The 23,789-nt window shown below is 44.2% G+C and overlaps 1 protein-coding gene across 3 annotated transcripts in view; it reads left to right on the forward strand.

Annotated features, from left to right (window-relative positions):
- The window catches only part of LOC124123571 (Down syndrome cell adhesion molecule homolog), a 147,967-nt gene that overhangs the window by 76,921 nt on the left and 47,257 nt on the right, over positions 1 to 23,789 (forward strand). For all 3 annotated transcript variants that reach the window (XM_048398304.1, XM_046486772.2, XM_046486773.2), the window contains 9 exons: positions 2,455 to 2,600; positions 2,737 to 2,875; positions 3,022 to 3,146; positions 7,989 to 8,136; positions 8,690 to 8,812; positions 9,472 to 9,633; positions 11,035 to 11,183; positions 18,949 to 19,069; positions 19,419 to 19,553. In XM_048398304.1, coding sequence (XP_048254261.1) covers positions 2,455 to 2,600; positions 2,737 to 2,875; positions 3,022 to 3,146; positions 7,989 to 8,136; positions 8,690 to 8,812; positions 9,472 to 9,633; positions 11,035 to 11,183; positions 18,949 to 19,069; positions 19,419 to 19,553 — 1,248 coding nt within the window. The remainder of the gene's footprint in view (positions 1 to 2,454; positions 2,601 to 2,736; positions 2,876 to 3,021; positions 3,147 to 7,988; positions 8,137 to 8,689; positions 8,813 to 9,471; positions 9,634 to 11,034; positions 11,184 to 18,948; positions 19,070 to 19,418; positions 19,554 to 23,789) is intronic.

Here is a 23,789-nt window from a genome sequence, read left to right on the forward strand (position 1 = left end):
ATCAGCAATGTCCAATCCAATCCTTAAGTTAACAGTTCTTGAAGATTTATAGTTGACTAATGGATTTTAACTTCTGTATTCTATTAATGTACCGTTTCGGTACAGATGCTAGACTACCTACTGACCAACAGCTGGGTTGGACACGGTTACGCAGCTTAAATTATTGTGCCAGTGGATGAAATCTAATGAAGACGTCTGAAACAACAATGTGATTGGATGCAGTCAGTAGTTACAATTTGGTTGATGGTGTTGGCTTTGAGGTTGGGAGCAAGAACGATGGGTATGGTCCACTGAATCGGGAGCCTGTGGCGTGACTGAATGCTATTTGAAATGGCAGATTTGGAATCGTGTTTATTGTTGGATCTGTGGTGTTGATCCCCTGAGTAGTCTTCAAAGCTGCATTTGATCATGTAGACTGTGTGTGCCCAGTAACGTGTTTGGCTGTTGGCGCTGGTCGTCCTGTGGCTTGTATGATTATCTTCAATGTGGTGTTGCTGGTAGGAATGGGGTCTATGTTAGTATAGTATAGGTACTCGGGCAATGTAATACTAGCAATGCAAACATATAACGTTGAGCATCCTCCGCGTTTATCAGAGTATTCATGCACCTTCTGATTTCGACCTCTTCCCAAGCTTGAAGAAAGAACTGCCTGGCAAGCATAATGCAAATAATATCGTCCCCTCTGCTGTGGAGAACTTTTGACAACATCAAGACGAAGACTTCTATTTGGTTTATAACCCATGAATTTTCCAAGCTGTTAATGCGGAAGTTTGGTATCGATTCCGTAGATGCACCAACCTATAGGGTGTTGACATGCCGTCCCGCGTGGACGACCGGTCCGTGGCAAGTCATGACTGTTACCCTGGTGTGAATAACATTTTCAAAACGATGATACTGTGTTTGCAGCATACCAACGACCCGTTGACGTTGCTTTTTCAGCAAATGTGGAATTGCTTCAGGGTTGTTTACCGTTATCTCACCTAACGTTAAAATACTAGCTTCTGATTCGCTACGGAGCGGGCAATTATTGTATATTATTAGCAATATAGCCCGCTCATGTAGCCCACCCATATTACCTGCTGAAACATCAATAGGAACACGCACCTAAGGTAAATTGCTTATCTTGCAAAAATATAAGTATCGTTGAGTGAGTTGGGTTTAACGCCGCTTTTAACAGTATTCCAGTTATGTCACGGCGTCTCGTATACTCAAGGCCAAAACTAAGTCACAAACCTCTCCCTATGCTTTTCGGAGGGACACAGGGGCACTCCAGTATTTGTTAGAGGTCACAATCGTCTTGCAATTTTCAGACGTGTCATCTGCTAACTCAGGTTTTTCATTAGATGGTATTGGTAGAGCTACAAGTCAGATGTTGTTTCGAGTTTGGTGAAAGTTGATTTCAGGAAAGTTGACGGGTTGTTGGAAATAATAATGGTGTATAATGCCGTAACAGGCGACTGTGCTTGTCGTAAGATATGACTAACGGGATCGGGGGCCAGGCTTGCTGACTTGGTTGATTATGCCATCTCATCCCAATTGTGTGGATCGATGCTCATGATGTCAATCACTGGAATGTCTGGTCCAGACTCGATTATTTACAGACCACCGTCATACAGCTGGAGTATTGCTGAATACGGCGTTAAACAACAAACAAACAAACAAAACATTTCTGGAGAATTGAATATGCGCTCGCAACTTAATGACGTAATATGTAGGACGACGTTATTTCAGGTAGGGAAGTGACTTCATAGATTTTGCCAGGATTCGCAGATAAACGCAGTGGCCGAACGAACGCATCCTAAATTTGTAGACATATGACAATCGGTATTGGGAGAAAAGGTACAGAAAACCGACATGCGGATTTTGAGAATATACGGGAAATATAGTACCAAACCACCTGTTCATGAAATGGACTTGTCCGATATTGTCGAGGTCGGACTCTTTTCAGTGAGTCATTATTAAAATGCGGGTACATATTTTAAAGTATGTTCATTTTATCATCATCCTTAATAGGCTGTACACATTGTTGTTATCTCATGTAGGACATTAACGACTCGTGGTCGTTGTTTTTCGTACAACAAAACTCTGCAGGGAGAATAAACTACTCGATAAACAGCCTCAACTCGTCGTTTATTTCATAAAAAGGTACATTTGCGAGATCCACAAAAAAATTCTCGACTTTCACGAATACCATATCCGTGAACGATTCGCGATCGCCATCTACAGCGTAACTGTTGTCTTATATTGGTACATGCAGAATTGTTCTGTTCATAACCTCAGTGTCAAACATACATTGGTCAGAGTCACAGGTGTGTTCCTATCATTGTCACGTGGGCAGCTTATGTACGGCGTCATTGTCTGAACATGCGATAGGCATGTCCATGACCTATATATGGTTTCATTGTCCGCAGGTAATCCCAACTGTCATGTCCATGGTTATGTTGTCATTGACAGGCAAACCTGTTCTGGTGCATCCCCCTGGAAACTTGACTGTTCCTGAGATGTATACGGCAGTGTTCGATTGTATCGTCATAGGTAACCCCCGACCCAATGTGGATTGGCTCAAGGTTAATCTGAACGGTGTCCAAACTCAACTGCCGGTGAGTAATTGAGTAGTAGTGAGTAGTTGAGTAGTGGTATATTGACCTTCTGATCTAAACTGTACCAACAACAGTCTATGCAAATGGAAAACTGGTATAATAACATGTTAGATATACAAATGTTACACACTTACAGCTCCAAGGAAGAATATCTAAATACCCAAACGGGACGCTAGTATTACGTGGCGCCATTAAGGACGATACAGGAAGATACACTTGCCTTGCCCGGAACGGTTTTGGGGAGGACAGTGCTACCGCCAGTCTCGCCGTAGAAGGTCAGTGACAGTCGTCAGCCTCTGCATGTTAGTAAACCGCTGTATTGTCCAGTCTCACATTTTAACGCCACTGTCAGTCTCTCAATAGCAAGCCAGACTCCGTGTTGAATTTACCATGTGGTTTTGTTTGTCTTTGTTTGATGCAGGACCAGCACATGTGCCAGTGATAACTATATTTCCGAATAGCAGCTTGACAACGGAGTTAGGGTCTGCTGTCTTATTGCAATGTTTCGCAGACGGGAACCCAACTCCTCGTATCAACTGGAAGAAGGTAAGTATAGCGCATTATTAATAATATGTTGAAACACGTATGTTGTGATGCTCTTCAGAGAAATACACCTGCAAGAGAACAGAGCAGGCAGGTATTCTCGGGGAAACAAAATGGGATCGCATGACGAGTTATAGGGACAATTCATGTTGTGGTGACATCCACTGATACCTGCTAGGCATTTTTATCATTGAATGCATCACGTATTATTGTTATCGGTATGCAGAAAACGTACTGGTATGTTTGTGTCACACATGCATCGCCGTTTAAGGAAAGAGTCAGTGAGTGAGTATGGTTTTTTACTCAGCTTTCAGCAATATCAGGGCGGGGGACACCAGAAATGGGTTTCACCCATTGTTAGTGAAGCTGCTAAGATCAAGTTTAATATGCATTTAATGATAAAATCGCCCAAATTGGTCATCATAAAGAACAGCATGTTCAGATATGATGACACCTAAACTTTTTGTCTGTTTGCGAATTAGATTATAAAATGATGTTCTGATTTTAACATTTCATCTTAAAGGATCAGAAAACTCAATCATTAAACACAAATAAATTCATTATTAACTATTTACAGGTACATGCAAAGAGACGAAATACATAATTTTATAATAAGATATAGCACCCGCTCTATTCAAAATGGCGACACACAGACAGCTATTTGGAACTCTGACAAAAGGTATGAATACTTGGATTTTGTCTGATCAATTTTGACTCAAAATGAAGAAAATATGTAGCAAAATAGCTCTAGCACAATAAAAGAAATGTTAAAGTCTTGAAAATATTCTAATCACCACAACTTACAAGGGAGCAGTCGTTCTTTTAAACCGAACATCACTCATCATCACATCAACATGTAATGTTATTGTTTAAATTATTTAAAAGCAATTAGTTCTTTAAAAAATTGACAATTTTGTCAAACTATATTTTAAAAATGTCATATTAATATGCTCTTCTTGGGTTCAAGCTACATATTTAAAAATAATTAAACATCAACATTTAAGTAATAATGTTCATGTGCATGTAAAAAATTGAATAGTCATGGTGAAACAAATATCTTCTTCACTTAAAGGTCACATGCCAGTTGTGATAGAAATTACAAGTTATGATATTGAATTTGGACTTCATGCTTAACACCACAACCAAATATGTCTAAAGTTAAAATTATAGACACACCAAAGTCAGTAAATATCTCCACATCCGGTTGTTTCGACTGGGAACTGTGTATCATTTGCAAAGAACAGTAAAGTGAATGTCTTCAGTATCCTGCACAGACAAAGAGAAGGATATCGGAAGTGGATATTAGTCGTTCGCTCATAATCCAAGCGGTTTTGTTAATTTGGAAGATGTTACGATCTTACAGTTAGCTAGCAAAATGGGTCAGGCGTTGAGGCTACTCTGGCTGTTCACAAAGGTGAAGTGGCATATATCATGCTCTCCTTTAACTCCTCTTTAACAATAAAATGCTGCAAAGAGCAGAACAATGTTATGGAAGAAACAGACTCCAGAGACAGAAAATGTACTGAATACGTGCAAGCGCACCAGATCTTTGTCCTCATCAACATCAGACACTCACAAAACTAACTCACTGTTATTTCTGTAAACTGCCTGCTACTGGATCTGATATTCTTCATGACTCGGCAACATTTGAAGTAGCCACACGAATGTGTACCACTACTTGAAGACACTAACCTATTGGCAAAGTTAGGTATGGGTGATATGGTTGCCTTGGAAGCCAAATATCATAGTAAGAGTTTGGTGGCACTCTAATATCGAGCTAGAGCAGCTACCCACTACAGCTGGTGAAAGAAAAGTGTCTGCCATTGTATTCACTGAATTTGTGATGTATATAGACGAAAATCGCAGGGAACAATCCACAGCTCCAGTGTTCAAACTCGCAGACCTTGCACATATGTATACATTTAGATTGCGACAGTTTGCGATTGACTCTGATAAAAGAGTACATATCACGCGACTGAAGAAACGATTCCTCGCTCAGTTTCCAGATAACAAGCAGTTAACATGACCCGAGATGTTCTCCTTTGACAGAGATATTGTTAATGCTTTGGGAGAAGCTTGTGACACTGATGCTGGCACGAGCTGCACGGATAGTATTAAAAAGTTGTTCATTGATGTCATATCGCTTGATGGGTCATTCCAAAGAAGCAGTCAAAAAAGACTCTGTCCCAAGTTTATTGCTTGCATTGTTAAGAATGATACTGGACGGTGCAATAATAAAAGACCAAAGTCATGGATCGTCATCTCAGGCAACACACACAAAATCTCAGCTTCTTAAATACAACAGGGTCAGACTGCAACTTCTCTTAGACACAACCCAGATGAGGAAACCCCAGTCTCTATTAACATTGGATTGATGCTTCATGCTCAGACTCGGGCTAGATTTTTCATGAAGTTTGGCATCAACATTTTTTTAGGACGGAGTACTCCGTATCTCAACAGATTTAGGCAACAAGTGTGAACACTTTGAGAAAGAAAATGTAGAATACCCTCTGGTAATGCAAGCCAAGTCTTCACAACTGCTGCTGTTGACAACGTTGATCATGACTCAAGCTCGTCAACCACCCCAAATTCATTTCATGGAACTGGCATACCGCTGTTTCAGCACTGTAGTGCAGGTTATAATCGTACAAAAAACACTATGAACTGGCATTTCAGTTCAAAGGCTGTTGGACATATGCCACACTACTCTTAAAATACCCCTTCAGTTTCTGCAGACATCAAAGGATCGAACAATCCAAAGAGGATATTAACACGCCTGAACAGGAGCAAATGTCACAATCACACGTCAGGGGAGATGCAAAACGCTGGAATACACAAGAAGGTTGATCAAGACTACAGATGAAATCCAACACATGAACCTATCTTGGGCTGCATATCATGCTCACTGCAGCCGATGTAAAGATAAAAGAAGAGATTTCCACAGCTGAGGCAGCAGAATCTTTTATCAAGGCATCACCTGTTGCTCACACAAGGCGAGCTCATCAAATCAAAGCAGCTTCATTACAGCTTTATGCATATGAATATGAATATGTTACCTGAACTAATCTAGAAGGGTGTGTAAAGTTGGATTTTAATGCTTGAAAAAAGCGAAGATATGCCTCTTCATTGTTTCAGTACAGGGACATTGCCTTGAAACTGGAGCTGTGCATTCTGGCATAACCGTCAAAACATTTGATGACTTTACTTGTGATGGTGTTCGTAGACTTGTTATTGACACTGCGACTATACCAGGAAAGAGTATTTCACATGAATGTAGGAACAAAGAGGAGCTTGTCCGAATTTTTTTCAAAGGGTTTTAAGAAGTCTGTCCAGGAGCAGGACAAGGAAGCTGATGTCACAGAAGGAGAACAGGTATTGAGTGTTCCTCAGCAATATGATCTGTCTTCACTTGTCTCTTGCAACCACGAAAAAGTCGATAGTCACATTATACTTCACGTGGCTCTTGCTGCAGAACATGGTCATAACAAGATAAGGATACGAACAGTGGATACAGATGTTGTAGTACTTGCAGTTATAGTTACTAAGATCTTCTTGCTAATTCACTCGGAACTGTGAAACCTTATGAAATCAAAGCAAGTCTTTGACCCGAGAAATCACGTGCTCTTCCGATGTTTCATGCTCTGACAGGATGCTATAGTGTCGCAGCCTTTGCAAGACATGATACGAAGATGGCCTGGACTACACGGCAAGTCTTTCCAGAGGCCACGCAGGCTCTAGTCGCTCTGTTGTGTGCTCCTGGAAGCATCACAGATGATGTTATGAACATCAATGAGAAGTTCATCATATTGATGTATGACAGGACAAGCCGTTACGTGAATACTGATCAAGCCAGAAAGACCTCAATTCATTCCATCCCACCAACGAATGCACATGTTGTACACGTGGGGTCAGTCACTTATTCCATAACCTGAAATTTGATCTCCTACTCACTTGGGCTGGCTACAGAAGGAATGTTGACAGTATGTTCCGTACTGGTCTGCACTAAACCAAGAATCAAAATCTCGTCAAGAGTTGGTCTCTTTTGGCTGCAGAAAGGGGGTAACTTAAATGCACAGGACCAATGTTCATAGAATTATCTGTTATAACTGTATATTCAAGACATTTAACCAGTATGTGGGTCAGTAATCTTTTGGTGAAATTGTTACTTTTGTGCATGGTTGGTAGTTGGAAAGTTAAAACTAGCCAGACAAGACCACATTTTATTTATCAACTGCACATGCGCAAAATGAAATTATGTTGAGTGCCTCCAAATGAATGTTTCAGGCTGTTATCATTAAATGCACATTTGCTCTGCTCAGCCGCTCCACTATGTACCAATGTGGGGAATCGAACCCTTCGTGAATCTTCGGAATGACGGTGAACGCTTTAACCACTAGCCGACCCAACCGCCACGTTTAAGGACATGGGAATGGGATGATGATGGGAACAAATGGCAGTAGTATACACTTGGTATTTCAAAGAAGGCCGATGGTATGAGGCCGTTGCGTGTTGAATTTCATAGTCAGACATGTGAATTGAAAAGCCAATGCTGTTATTTTCGATTGAAACATATCCTGATTGATTGGAATTGTATTGTCTACCGGGGCGGTCGGGTAGCCTAGTGGTTAAAGCGTTCTCTCGTCACGCCGAAGACCCGGGTTCGATTCCCGACATGGGTACAATGTGTGAATCCCATTTCTGGTGTCCCCCGCCGTGATATTGCTGGAATATTGCTAAAAGCGGCGTAAAACCATACTCAATCAGTCAGTCAGTATATTGCCTACCAAAGACCCTTGAACGACTGACACACACGGCTTGTATACATATTGGTATTTATATTTGCAGGCTAACGGCTCGCTCTCCTCCAACGTGGCGGTGACAGGTGGGGAGCTGGCTTTGCCTGCTGTCAAGAGGGAGGACGACGGGGTATACATTTGCGTGTCTATCAACGATCTTGGTCGAACACAGAAAAACCTTACACTTTCTGTACAGTGTTAGTATATTCATGTTTCTATACACTATACATGGTCGTCTCCCAGTCCCCAAATCCCGTCACGTACTGACCTCGGCTAGACATGAGCGGCTTATAACAGTTTCAGGAATATAATAGATTGCAAAAACAAAAAAACTCTGTTCACCAAATGCAGACACCGATTAAACAGGCACGTCCGAATTACAGCGTCCGGTATTTAACAGTTTTACATGTCCCTGCAATTTCCGAATTTGACTTGTTCCGTATATTTACATGTTTGTTTGGGTCAATACTTGACTTGTATTCCCATGTGTTTGTGTCGGGTGTCTTCGGTGTGGCAGGGATCGTCCTCACTTTTTCGCGAACACCTGATATCATCACTTTTTCAAAGTAATGTTTGGGATAGTGTGTGCATCGTGTTAAGTTGACATGCAGTTGGAATTTGATTAGTTATTTACAAACTATTAACCGATTGCCCTCATTCCATTTGAAAACTGCTAGCAAATCATCAGTTACACAGTCCTTGTTTGTGTCGTGTCTGTGTTGGGCCTGTACCTGTTTTATTGGTGTACAGATGGTCCTGACTTGGATGAAGGCCCTGTCAGCCAAGAGGTTGAGCTGGGATCAGCTGTAGTGTTAGCTTGTGCGGCTACTGCAAACCCTCCGCCTGTGTACACCTGGGACACACCTGCAGCAGGTAACCTGCCAATAATATCTACCTATACATATCGGCAATGGTTATATTCGTAGATGTAGTATGTAGTGTTTGGAAAACGTGGAATACGAACGTGTGATAGAAGAAAAGTAGTCCTACTCGTACCGCTGTTGCTTCTAATTGCCGAGAAAGTTGCAAATTACTTTTTAGAAGTCAATGTAATTTCACGCTTGATTGCCAAACACAGGCGTACACCAAGTGTTAAGGTTGATACCAGTCGCGGTAGTAAGAGGAGGACAACAGAGGACATCATCTTTGAGAGACAGGTTTATGTCTGCTTCCAAAATCAACACAGATGTCAGGGTTGTCAATGCAATTCTTCATATTGAGACTTTAATGCAATTCATCACAATTTCTGAGTTTTATTGTGGCAGAGGCGGCAGACAACCAAATCGGTACATAATTTGGATGATCTATTCCAGCATGACAAAAACGTATTTTCCAATCCATAGGATTAGATCTCACGTTGACAGTAGAGCTAGATGATGACATTTCTGACAATTTCACGGAGTATGTTTAATTTGTCTGCAATTTGGTATAACTGTTTCATCATATGTTTGGTGACAGCACTAATGCGTGTTCCCTTGTTGTTACTGAGTGTACTCGTAGCACACCAGGTATGATATCCTTTGTTCACCTAGGTAACGTGAGTGTCTCCAGTGGCAGTGTTGGTGGAATGAAAGTAACTGATGAGGGTAGTCTACAAATTGAAAAAGCCAGCCCCTCCCACCATGGCACTTACACGTGTGTGGCATCAAACAGGATCGCAGCCATCACAACATCAGCTGTTCTCAGTGTGAAAGGTAACATCTTTACTCTCTAGAACTGTTGGACAAGGGAAACCGAGAGAGTGATGCAGTTGTCTCTTCTCTGTATATTTCACAACGTTGTGACACAAAGAATCAAAGACGGTCATCAAGAACAGTATGATGAATTATAGAGAATCCAAGAAATTAACCACTTAAAAACCTAAGGATTTCAACCTTTTACCTTAGCACAGAATATCACTTGAATGTTGTAACAGCCAGAAACTCACGACGAATGTTATTCCTATAAAGAGCATCTGAACTTCCTTCCATACAGGACGATGGGAACGGTTTCTTCGGAAGAACGATCAGCTATGTGACTTATAAGTAACCAAAACTGAATATATTTTTTTCCTGAAGTGCCATGCTTACTACAATTCAAGATTTAGATATCTTCCAATATTTCTAGGGGCACATACCCTCACTTACTACATCATACTATTTGTTTTGCAGACATGTCTTGGTTTTACTTTATGGAACTGTGTGCCAAAACGCACCATCTGTTTATTTATTGGATGGCGTGGCGCACCATCGTGTTGCTTTGACTGCACGTGAAATGCGAGGGTTTGGGATAGGTTTAGGATGGTGGCAAACGATGAGGTAGAAATGCACTATGCGATTCGTTCACTATTATCACACAGCTATTACTAGAAACTAATATCTATAAAATGTTTGACAGTTTAAGTTATTTCCGACTATCCACTACTTTTTTTCAAAAGAAAAAACAATTGCAAATGCTCAAGTATTTGAATGACATTTAGAAGTAGAGGGCATGGGTGGCCAAGTCGTCTAAGGTGCCGCGAATCGCTGTGCAGAGTTGCGTCCCTTAGGCACGCCAGAAACCTATGATTGTGGGTTCGAATCCCGGTTCGCCCCGATTATGTTTCTAGGTTTGTCAGCACCATACCCGTGCTCGTGGGTTTCACAGAAGTGGTAAACGTCTGAGACCTGGATCTTTTCGGGCTTTCCTCCCACATTAAGCTGACACGCCGTGATATGACTGAAATACTGTTAAAAGCGGCGTTAAACCCAACTCATTCACTCACTCATTTAGAAGTGATACAAATAAGAGAGACAATATATGAATGTCAGCTTCTTTATGAGGAACGCAATGTTTCTGAGTATATGCTTACTTCTTCACCAGGTCCTTAATTGGAAATTCTGTTTAAGCAAGTGGTATCGTTGCGAACACATTGCATGTATATTTCTGCTTTATATATGATGATTGGTTTATGAATATATATCAATATATATTTATTTCATTGACAGTTTATCCATTAAATAGCGGCAGTTTTTTTTATAGGTACTCTCAATTCACTTCATTGACATTCTTCAAAAGGAATACTTTCTTTCTGATTTGTAATGATGGTAAATCTGCGCATCTGTTTGTGTCCCCAGGACCCCCGATCTTTACATCAACACCAGCTGGCCAGTTGGTCAGTGCTGGGGAGACGGTCGAATTCACATGCAAGGCGTCTGGTTATCCATCTCCAAGTATCTTGTGGACCAAAGGTGGTCAACTGTTACGTACTGGTGACAAATATGAGGTACGGATCCTTTCCCTCAGGTACACACCCTTTCCATCTAACTACCCTGGCACTATCAGGTAAGACCGGCTCCGTGGTCTAGTGGTAGAGAGTTTGAAGGTCGGGGACTCGATCGCCGCCTCATACCAAAAGGCATTAAAAGATTGTACTTGTTGTAACCCTGCCTGGCGCTCGGCATTAAACATCTTCGGAATGACGGCTTAACCGCGGACTGCTCGGTTCAGTCAGTATACTGTATCTGAGTATGATATTGATGTTAAACTGCGGCATGTTATCTCCGTGGGCTAGCACTATAATATCGGCATTAGTCCGAACTAAGACAAACAGCCACACACACACACACGTGCATGCACGTCGCTATATAAGTACAATACACTTTACGCGAAGGGTACAGTGCCTTTCTCTGTTACAACGCTGACACTATCAAGAACAGAAATAACGCTGACAATATCAGGTACAGTGCCTTTCCCTATCACAACGCTGACACTATCAAGTACAGACCCCTTCCCTGTAACATCGCTGGACACTATCAAGTACAGACCCTCCCCTTACACAACGATGACACTATCAAGTACAGTGCCTTTCCCTATCACAACGCTGACACTATCAAGTACAGTGCCTTTCCCTATCACAACGCTGACACTATCAAGTACAGTGCCTTTCCCTGTAACGACGCTGACACTATCAAGTACAGTGCCTTTCCCTGTAACGACGCTGACACTATCAAGTACAGACCCTTTCCCTATCACAACGCTGACACTATCAAGTACAGTGCCTTTCCCTGTAACGACGCTGACACTATCAAGTACAGTGCCTTTCCCTATCACAACGCTGACACTATCAAGTACAGTGCCTTTCCCTGTAACGACGCTGACACTATCAAGTACAGTGCCTTTCTCTATCACAACGTTGACACTATCAAGTACAGACCCTTTCTCTGTAACAACGCTGACACTATCAAGTACAGTGCCTTTCCCTATCAGAACGCTGACACTATCAAGTACAGACCCCTTCCCTATCACAACGCTGACACTATCAAGTACAGACCCTTTCCCTATCACAACGCTGACACTATCAAGTACAGACCCCTTCCCTATCACAACGCTGACACTATCAAGTACAGTGCCTTTCCCTGTAACAACGCTGACACTATCAAGTACAGTGCTTTTCCCTGTAACAACGCTGACACTATCATGTGCAGTTCCTGTCCCTATAACAATGCTGACACTATCAAGTACAGTGCCTTTCCCTCTAACAACGCTGACATTATCAAGTACAGACCCTTTCCCTATCACAACGCTGACACTATCAAGTACAGACCCCTTCCCTATCACAACGCTGACACTATCGAGTACAGACCCCTTCCCTATCACAACGCTGACACTATCAAGTACAGTGCCCTTCCCTCTAACAACGCTGACACTATCAAGTACAGACCCCTTCCCTATCACAACGCTGACACTATCAAGTACAGTGCCCTTCCCTCTAACAACGCTGACACTATCAAGTACAATGCCTTTCCCTGTAACAACGCTGACACTATCGGGTCCAGACCCTTTCCCTGTAAAGACGCTGACACTTACAGCTACAGACCTTTTCCCCCAAACAACGGCCACACTATTAAGTACAGTCCCTATCCCTGTAACAACGCTGACACTTTCAGGTCCAGATCCTTTCCCTGTAACAACGCTGACACTATCAAATACAGACCCTTCCCTGTAACAACGCTGACACTATCAAGTACAGACCCTTTCCCTATCAGAACGCTGACACTATCAAGTACAGACCCCTTCCCTATCACAACGCTGACACTATCAAGTACAGACCCTTTCCCTATCACAACGCTGACACTATCAAGTACAGACCCCTTCCCTATCACAACGCTGACACTATCAAGTACAGTGCCTTTCCCTGTAACAACGCTGACACTATCAAGTACAGTGCTTTTCCCTGTAACAACGCTGACACTATCAAGTGCAGTTCCTGTCCCTATAACAATGCTGACACTATCAAGTACAGTGCCTTTCCCTCTAACAACGCTGACATTATCAAGTACAGACCCTTTCCCTATCACAACGCTGACACTATCAAGTACAGACCCCTTCCCTATCACAACGCTGACACTATCAAGTACAGTGCCTTTCCTTGTAACAACGCTGACACTATCAAGTACAGTGCTTTTCCCTGTAACAACGCTGACACTATCAAGTGCAGTTCCTGTCCCTATAACAATGCTGACACTATAAAGTACAGTGCCTTTCCCTCTAACAACGCTGACATTATCAAATACAGTGCCTCTCCCTCTAACAACGCTGACACTATCAAGTACAGTGCTTTTCCCTGTAACAACGCTGACACTATCGAGTACAGACCCCTTCCCTATCACAACGCTGACACTATCAAGTACAGTGCCCTTCCCTCTAACAACGCTGACACTATCAAGTACAGACCCCTTCCCTATCACAACGCTGACACTATCAAGTACAGTGCCCTTCCCTCTAACAACGCTGACACTATCAAGTACAATGCCTTTCCGTGTAACAACGCTGACACTATCGGGTCCAGACCCTTTCCCTGTAAAGACGCTGACACTTACAGCTACAGACCTTTTCCCCCAAACAACGGCCACACTATTAAGTACAGTCCCTATCCCTGTAACAACGCTGACACTTTCAGGTCCAGACCCTTTCCCTGTAACAACGCTGACACTATCAAATACAGACCCTTCCCTGTAACAACGCTGACACTATCAAGTACAGACCCTTTCCCTGTAACAACGCTGACACTATCAAGTACAGACCCTTTCCCTGTAACAACGCTGACACTATCAAGTACAGTGCCTATCCCTGTAACGACGCTGACACTCACAGCTACAGACCTCTTCCCTCAAACAACGGCCACACTATCAAGTACAGACCCTTTCCCTGTAACATCGCTGACACTATCAAGTACAGTGCCTTTCCCTATCAGAACGCTGACACTATCAAGTACAGACCCTTTCCCTATCACAACGCTGACACTATCAAGTACAGACCCTTTCCCTATCACAACGCTGACACTATCAAGTACAGACCCTTTCCCTATCACAACGCTGACACTATTAAGTACAGACCCTTTCCCTATCAAAACGCTGACACTATCAAGTACAGACCCTTTCCCTATCACAACGCTGACACTATCAAGTACAGACCCTTTCCCTATCACAACGCTGACACTATCAAGTACAGACCCTTTCCCTTACACAACGCTGACACTATCAAGTACAGACCCTTTCCCTATCACAACGCTGACACTATCAAGTACAGACCCTTTCCCTATCACAACGCTGACACTATCAATACAGACCCTTTCCCTATCACAACGCTGACACTATCAAGTACAGACCCTTTCCCTATCACAACGCTGACACTATCAAGTACAGTGCCATTGCCTATCACAACGCTGACACTATCAAGTACAGACCCTTTCCCTATCACAACGCTGACACTATCAAGTACAGACCCTTTCCCTATCACAACGCTGACACTATCAAGTACAGACCCTTTCCCTATCACAACGCTGACACTATCAAGTACATACCCTTTCCCTGTCACAACGCTGACACTATCAAGTACAGACCCTTTCCCTATCACAACGCTGACACTATCAAGTACAGACCCTTTCCCTATCACAACGCTGACACTATCAAGTACAGTGCCTTTCCCTATCACAACGCTGACACTATTAAGTACAGACCCTTTCCCTATCACAACGCTGACACTATCAAGTACAGACCCTTTCCCTATCACAACGCTGACACTATCAAGTACAGTGCCTTTCCCTATCACAACGCTGACACTATCAAGTACAGTGCCCTTCCCTATCACAACGCTGACACTATCAAGTACAGTGCCTTTCCCTATCACAACGCTGACACTATCAAGTACAGACCCTTTCCCTATCACAACGCTGACACTATCAAGTACAGACCCTTTCCCTATCACAACGCTGACACTATCAAGTACAGACCCTTTCCCTGTAACAACGCTGACACTATCAAGTACAGTGCCTTTCCCTATCACAACGCTGACACTATCAAGTACAGTGCCTTTCCCTATCACAACGCTGACACTATCAAGTACAGACCCTTTCCCTATCACAACGCTGACACTATCAAGTACAGTGCCTTTCCCTATCACAACGCTGACACTATCAAGTACAGTGCCTTTCCCTATCACAACGCTGACACTATCAAGTACAGACCCTTTCCCTATCACAACGCTGACACTCTCAAGTACAGACCCTTTCCCTATCACAACGCTGACACTATCAAGTACAGACCCTTTCCCTGTAACAACGCTGACACTATCAAGTACAGACCCTTTCCCTGTAACAACGCTGACACTATCAAGTACAGACCCTTTCCCTATCACAACGCTGACACTATCAAGTACAGACCCTTTCCCTATCACAACGCTGACACTATCAAGTACAGACCCTTTCCCTGTAACAACGCTGACACTATCAAGTACAGACCCTTTCCCTGTAACAACGCTGACACTATCAAGTACAGTGCCTTTCCCTATCACAACGCTGACACTATCAAGTACAGTGCCTTTCCCTATCACAACGCTGACACTATCAAGTACAGTGCCTTTCCCTATCACAACGCTGACACTATCAAGTACAGACCCTTTCCCTATCACAACGCTGACACTATCAAGTACAGACCCTTTCCCTGTAACAACGCTGACACTATCAAGTACAGTGCCTTTCCCTATCACAACGCTGACACTATCAAGTACAGTGCCTTTCCCTATCACAACGCTGACACTATCAAGTACAGTGCCTTTCCCTATCACAACGCTGACACTATCAAGTACAGACCCTTTCCCTATCACAACGCTGACACTATCAAGTACAGTGCCTTTCCCTATCACAACGCTGACACTATCAAGTACAGACCCTTTCCCTATCACAACGCTGACACTATCAAGTACAGACCCTTTCCCTTACACAGCGCTGACACTATCAAGTACAGTGCCTTTCCCTATCACAACGCTGACACTATTGTTTTGCATTATATAAACGTTATGCATTGAGCTTCTACAGATATTATATAATCGAGCTATATCCATTTACAATGTACGACTACCGATCAATAGAGCGAGGGTCCCCATGAGCGTGACGCACCCGACCACTGTCGCAACTTTTAATTTGATTAACGTTAAAGGATAAGCGTGGTGAAATGAAGTCTGTTTAAACTATCTGGACAGATATCTAGGCTTACTTATGATGATCCGGTTGTGCCATCAGTGTCCCCTTCGAAGTGTATTTTGTGGCGCTGTTTCGGGAGGTGTTGTTCATGAATGAACGTACACAAGTGCACGACCAGATCACTAAAACCGAACTGTTCTGATACAAATCATTCGAAAACTCCGTGGAAGTGTGCCTGACTTCTGATTTTGTGGCCCCAAACATCCCAAATGTGAACAATAACATTCCCTATCTCTAGCGTAAAACACGGTTGTCTCTTCTTATTCCGGTGGTGACCTTGCCCTTCGATCGTTCGAAGCTGTCACTGACATGCAAGCAGACTTGAGTTTGTTGATTTTCACGTCTTCAGTATAGGATAGTACATTTAGGCTAACATGAATGTCTTTGGCGAACACTCTGATTTCCCTCTTCCAAAATGGTACAAACATGATATAAATTTGGCTGATAGATCAAGGAAACCGAACCATTTTGATTGCACAGACGGGACACCGGCAGTGCGAGTGACCGACGGTTAGTCCGATATTCAAAGCGCGGCGCTAATGTGACTTTTCAAGTTTTCTTATAGGTGTCCTTCGTACTTACAACATGGCGCTTGAATTACCATAAGTTGAAGAATTTCTTCCAAAAGGATCTTGAGCGTCGATGCTGTTTTGTTTGCAAACACAACTGCAGGCGCTTGTTGTTAATGCGGATGCATATAAATGTCAACAATGCCCATATTTGGGCATATATCAATATTCATGCGCATCCAGATTTTGCAACGGGTTTGAGTTTGGTCTGTCAACTAACGAAAGTTGTTATGTATTTACACTTAAATATATATTTAACGTGGGTAGTTAATAAAATACCACACTCGTTCTCGTTAGATACCATTTTTAAGAAAGTCCACTCGTGTCGTAAAAATGGCATCTAACGAGAATGAGTGTAGTATTCTCTATAAATCCAGTACAGACATCTCTCTGTGAACCACTAACAAATATCCTGTACAAACGAATCTCTATGAACCACTGACAAATATCCAGCATACATGTCTCTGTGTACCACTGGCAAAGATCAGGCTGACGTCTCTCTTTATACCATTGACAAGTATCCAGCATACACGTCTCTGTGTACCATTGACACATATCTGGCAGACGTCTTCATGCATAGTACTGACAAATATCCAGTTCAGACGTCTGCTTGTGTACCACTGACAGATGTCCAGTACAAACATCTCTCTGTGGACCCCTGACAAATATCCAGCGCAAACGTCTTTCTCTGTACCACTGACACATATCTGTGAACCAGTGACAACGTATTCTCTCATCCATACTGAATTTGTTAACAGGAAACCGAACTCTCTTGCCATACTTTGCATTCGTATGCAGTCCCATATCGAAAATGAACATTTTAACCTTCCTGGTATTGCCGAAACTTAGGCCATACTATAAGCTTTGCAATAAATTGAAAAATCTTCTAAAAGCAGATTTAGCATAATTACTGATAGTTTATTATCCTGTTTACAGGCAATAAAACATCGAAAACTGGATCATCCACTCTTAGGTGAAATTTTAAGGTGTCATCTCAATTTATCATTAGCTAAAAACGATATCATGTTTTGTTGGCTGATAGTTTATCCTGTTCACAGGCAATAAAAAATCGAAAACTGGATCATCAACTCTTAGGTGAAATTTCAAGGTGTCATCTCAATTTATCATTAGCTAAAAAAGATATCATGTTTTGTTGGCTGCCTAGTCATGTTGCGTCAGTGGCAACTGTACGGCAGATGCTGCGGCAAAAGCCGCTCTCAATAAGTCAACTTTAACAACAAACTTCCATCATACAATATGTGAATGATCACTTGCAAAAAGGTGGGAATACCAAGAACCACTGAATTGAGGTCGACCACATTCTGGTCAATGTCGCAATGATGAAGTTGTTTTACAGCGGTGCCGCATTGGCCACAGTTATTATACACATTCATTGTTATGGGATATATGAATATCCACCTTCTTGTTTCCCTTGCCATAGTCCAATTACCACCTAGCACATTTTGCTTGAATGTGTTGATTTTGCACTTATTAGACACCTTTTTCTAACCACTTGATTTTAGACTATTTAAAAGAAATGAAACTTTATGACAAAATATATAATCTATCTGATCAGTTGTTGTTTTTACCTTTGAATGTGATATACGACTGAGAGTTTCGTCATTTTAACATCACATTTATTGCGTTGGTTAATATATGATTACACTATGGCATTTCTCACTGGGAATAACGGCAATGTTGCTGATGCGGCGTTAAGCAATGTTCACTCTTTCACTATGTACCACTGACAAACATCCAGTACAGACGCAGCTGAACATCGGGTGCAGACGTGAGTCTGTGTGCAAGTGAATATCAGGTACTGACGTCTGACTCTGTCTAACAGTGACGTATATCAGCCCAAATCTGAGCCAAATATGACATTAATATCAAACCTGACTGTGTTCATGCTGTGTGTGCAATGTTGCGTTTGCCTGCGCTAGGTGGCGGCAAGTGGAACCTTGACGGTACGAAGGGCAGGGAAGGAGGACGCGGGTATCTACAGATGTTTCGCAAAGAATACAGCAGGACAGATAGATGCTCCAGCAACTCTAAATATCATAAGTTAGTCTTTATCTGGCAGGGACATGTTTAAAGCAGTTTTGTTGATAGTAATACAAACGCCAGCTTACATTCATGGTATATAGTATTTTGTTGTCATTAAGTACACTTTTGCATTCAGTTATTAATCAGGGCCACCGTGAACTGGTCATACAAGGAAACAGTAACAGTAAATTCGGGACTAATTCCGTTATGGTTGCCTGGCGATGAATGTAATACCAAATTATGAATGACGCTGTACGATTAGATTTCTTTATGGTCAATATGTAGAGGCCGTATTGTAGACTGTTGTTGCTGTTGCTATTGTTATTATTATTCATGTACGAACAATTGTATTTATATATATTTCCAGAATTTCCATATTTCGAGCTACCATCGTCCAATCTGACGGTAGGTTTAGGTGGCGATGCTAAACTGGACTGCCGAGCCATGGGGGACCCAGTCCCTACACAGAAGTGGGAACGGAATGGCAGTGCTGTGATTATAGGTACGATCACTTCTTAATTCGAATGTGAATGCTGTGAGTAAAAGAATCAATAATTAAGATATATAAACTAAGTCTTGTAAGTAATTTTCAACACTCTGCACATGAAACCTGGGCTATGGCAAAACATCAGTCATGTCGCGACTGGAAAAAAAAAACATCAGTCGGAAACGGGTGACTCCAGACCGGTCAGGGTGTTTCATGTATCCCCAAGCACCAGACTCTGGAACACCCACAGACAACATGGGATTTCCTTCACTGGTGACCACCGTACTAGACTCTGGAACACCCACAGACAACATGGGACTTCCTTCACTGGTGACCACCGTACCAGACTCTGGAACACCCACAGACAACATGGGACTTCCTTCACTGGTGACCACCGCACCAGACTCTGGAACACCCACAGACAACATGGGACTTCCTTCACTGGTGACCACCGTACCAGACTCTGGAACACCCACAGACAACATGGGGTTTCCTTCACTGGTGACCACCGTACCAGACTCTGGAACACCCACAGACAACATGGGACTTCCTTCACTGGTGACCACCGTACTAGACTCTGGAACACCCACAGACAACATGGGGTTTCCTTCACTGGTGACCACCGTACCAGACTCTGGAACACCCACAGACAACATGGAACTTCCTTCACTGGTGACCACCGTACCAGACTCTGGAACACCCACAGACAACATGGGGCTTCCTTCACTGGTGACCACCATATATACCAGACTCTGGAACACCCACAGACAACATGGGACTTCCTTCACTGGTGACCATCATACCAGACTCTGGAACACCCACAGACAACATGGGGTTTCCTTCACTGGTGACCACCGTACCAGACTCTGGAACACCCACAGACAACATGGGACTTCCTTCACTGGTGACCATCATACCAGACTCTGGAACACCCACAGACAACATGGGACTTCCTTCACTGGTGACCATCATACCAGACTCTGGAACACCCACAGACAACATGGGACTTCCTTCACTGGTGACCATCATACCAGACTCTGGAACACCCAAAGACAACATGGGACTTCCTTCACTGGTGAACACCATATATACCAGACTCTGGAACACCCACAGACAACATGGGACTTCCTTCACTGGTGACCATCATACCAGACTCTTGAACACCCACAGACAACATGGGACTTCCTTCACTGGTGACCATCATACCAGACTCTGGAACACCCAAAGACAACATGGGACTTCCTTCACTGGTGAACACCATATATACCAGACTCTGGAACACCCACAGACAACATGGGACTTCCTTCACTGGTGACCATCATACCAGACTCTGGAACACCCACAGACAACATGGGACTTCCTTCACTGGTGACCATCATACCAGACTCTGGAACACCCAAAGACAACATGGGACTTCCTTCACTGGTGAACACCATATATACCAGACTCTGGAACACCCACAGACAACATGGGACTTCCTTCACTGGTGACCATCATACCAGACTCTGGAACACCCACAGACAACATGGGACTTCCTTCACTGGTGACCATCATACCAGACTCTGGAACACCCACAGACAACATGGGACTTCCTTCACTGGTGACCAACGTACCAGACTCTGGAACACCCACAGACAACAATGGACTTCCTTCACTGGTGACCATCATACCAGACTCTGGAACACCCAAAGACAACATGGGACTTCCTTCACTGGTGAACACCATATATACCAGACTCTGAAACACCCACAGACAACATGGGACTTCCTTCACTGGTGACCATCATACCAGACTCTGGAACACCCAAAGACAACATGGGACTTCCTTCACTGGTGAACACCATATATACCAGACTCTGGAACACCCACAGACAACATGGGACTTCCTTCACTGGTGACCACCATACCAGACTCTGGAACACCCACAGACAACATGGGACTTCCTTCACTGTTGACCACCATGCGCCATACCAGGTTTGTGTGGGATATCAACCCAGACAGCGAAACCGCCTTCGTGAGGCGGGTCGTGGAGGCAGACGGCCTCGGTTCGAGGTAATTTTGACGGGCTGTCACCACCATCAATGTTACGACACCATCAATAATGTCACTTACTGCGAAATGTGGGGCCACACCTATTGCTTCGTTATGTGGATGAAAGATAGAGGATTGTAAAGACGTCGACGTGGACATTTTTCTCCAACTGTACTTTGCAGTCGGCAGATTCGGCAGAGGTGGTACAGGCAGCAATCTCGCACAATGGCAGAAACAATCTGGTTTATGTTCAGGGCAACTTAACTGCACAACGGTACCCAGATGACATTCTGCAGCCCAAACTCCACTTCTATTATTCCAGCACGATAATGCCAGACCACATACAGCACGACTCTCCCCGTGGGCAGCCGGGGTAGAAAGTTTGCCCTGTACGACACTACCCGTGGGAAGCCGTGGTGGAATGCTTACCCTGTACGACTGTCCCCGTGGGAAGCCGTGGTGGAATGTTTGCCTTGTACGACTGTCCCCGTGGGAAGCCGTGGTGGAATGTTTGCCCTGTACGACTGTCCCATTGGGAAGCCGTGGTGGAATGTTTACCCTGTACGACTGTCCCCGTGGGAAGCCGTAGTGGAATGTTTACCCTGTACGACTGTCCCCGTGGGAAGCCGTGGTGGAATGTTTACCCTGTACGACTGTCCCCGAGGGAAGCCGTGGTGGAATGTTTGCCTTGTACGACTGTCCCCGTGGGAAGCCGTGGTGGAATGTTTACCCTGTACGACTGTCCCCGTGGGAAGCCGTGGTGGAAAGTTTGCCCTGTACGACTCTCCCCGTGGGAAGCCGTGGTGGAATGTTTGCCCTGTACGACTGTCCCCGTGGGAAGCCGTGGTGGAATGTTTGCCCTGTACGACTGTCCCCATGGGAAGCCGTGGTGGAATGTTTGCCCTGTACGACTGTCCCATTGGGAAGCCGTGGTGGAAAGTTTGCCCTGTACGACTGTCCCCGTGGGAAGCCGTGGTGGAATGTTTGCCCTGTACGACTGTCCCCGTGGGAAGCCGTGGTGGAATGTTTGCCCTGTACGACTGTCCCCGTAGGAAGCCGTGGTGGAATGTTTGCCCTGTACGACTGTCCCCGTGGGAAGCCGTGGTGGAATGTTTGCCCTGTACGACTGTCCCCGTGGGAAGCCGTGGAGGAATGTTTACCCTGTACGACTGTCCTCGTGGGAAGCCATGGTGGAATGTTTGCCCTGTACGACTGTCCCCGTGGGAAGCCGTGGTGGAATGTTTGCCCTGTACGACTGTCCCCGTGGGAAGCCGTGGTGGAATGTTTGCCCTGTACGACTGTCCTCGTGGGAAGCCGTGGTGGAATGTTTGCCCTGTACGACTGTCCCCGTGGGAAGCCGTGGTGGAATGTTTGCCCTGTACGACTGTCCCATTGGGAAGCCGTTATGGAATGTTTACCCTGTACGACTGTCCCCATGGGAAGCCGTGGTGGAATGTTTACCCTGTACGACTGTCCCCGTGGGAAGCCGTGGTGGAATGTTTGCCCTGTACGACTGTCCCCGTGGGAAGCCGTGGTGGAATGTTTACCCTGTACGACTGTCCTCGTGGGAAGCCGTGGTGGAATGTTTGCCCTGTACGACTGTCCCCGTGGGAAGCCGTGGTGGAATGTTTGCCCTGTACGACTGTCCCCGTGGGAAGCCGTGGTGGAATGTTTGCCCTGTACGACTGTCCTCGTGGGAAGCCGTGGTGGAATGTTTGCCCTGTACGACTGTCCCCGTGGGAAGCCGTGGTGGAATGTTTGCCCTGTACGACTGTCCCATTGGGAAGCCGTTATGGAATGTTTACCCTGTACGACTGTCCCCATGGGAAGCCGTGGTGGAATGTTTACCCTGTACGACTGTCCCCGTGGGAAGCCGTGGTGGAATGTTTGCCCTGTACGACTGTCCCCGTGGGAAGCCGTGGTGGAATGTTTACCCTGTACGACTGTCCCCGTGGGAAGCCGTGGTGGAATGTTTGCCCTGTACGACTGTCCCCGTGGGAAGCCGTGGTGGAATGTTTACCCTGTACGACTGTCCCCGTGATCCTTATGGTGTTAGTTTGCTGGGATACTGCTCACTTATTACATCGTCCTTGTGGGCGCTCCGTGGCGGCGGAGAACAGGCTTGCTGAACCACTTCACTTTTACCTTTACTAAACACTACTGCTTTAGCTTTTGATATTTCACACTGACCTACATGCATCACTATCTGGCCAATTGCCAA

This window comes from Haliotis rufescens, unplaced genomic scaffold (genome assembly GCF_023055435.1).
Source record: "Haliotis rufescens isolate VD_foot unplaced genomic scaffold, xgHalRufe1.0.p SCAF_18, whole genome shotgun sequence".
In the NCBI taxonomy this organism is placed as follows: Eukaryota; Metazoa; Mollusca; class Gastropoda; order Lepetellida; family Haliotidae; genus Haliotis; species Haliotis rufescens.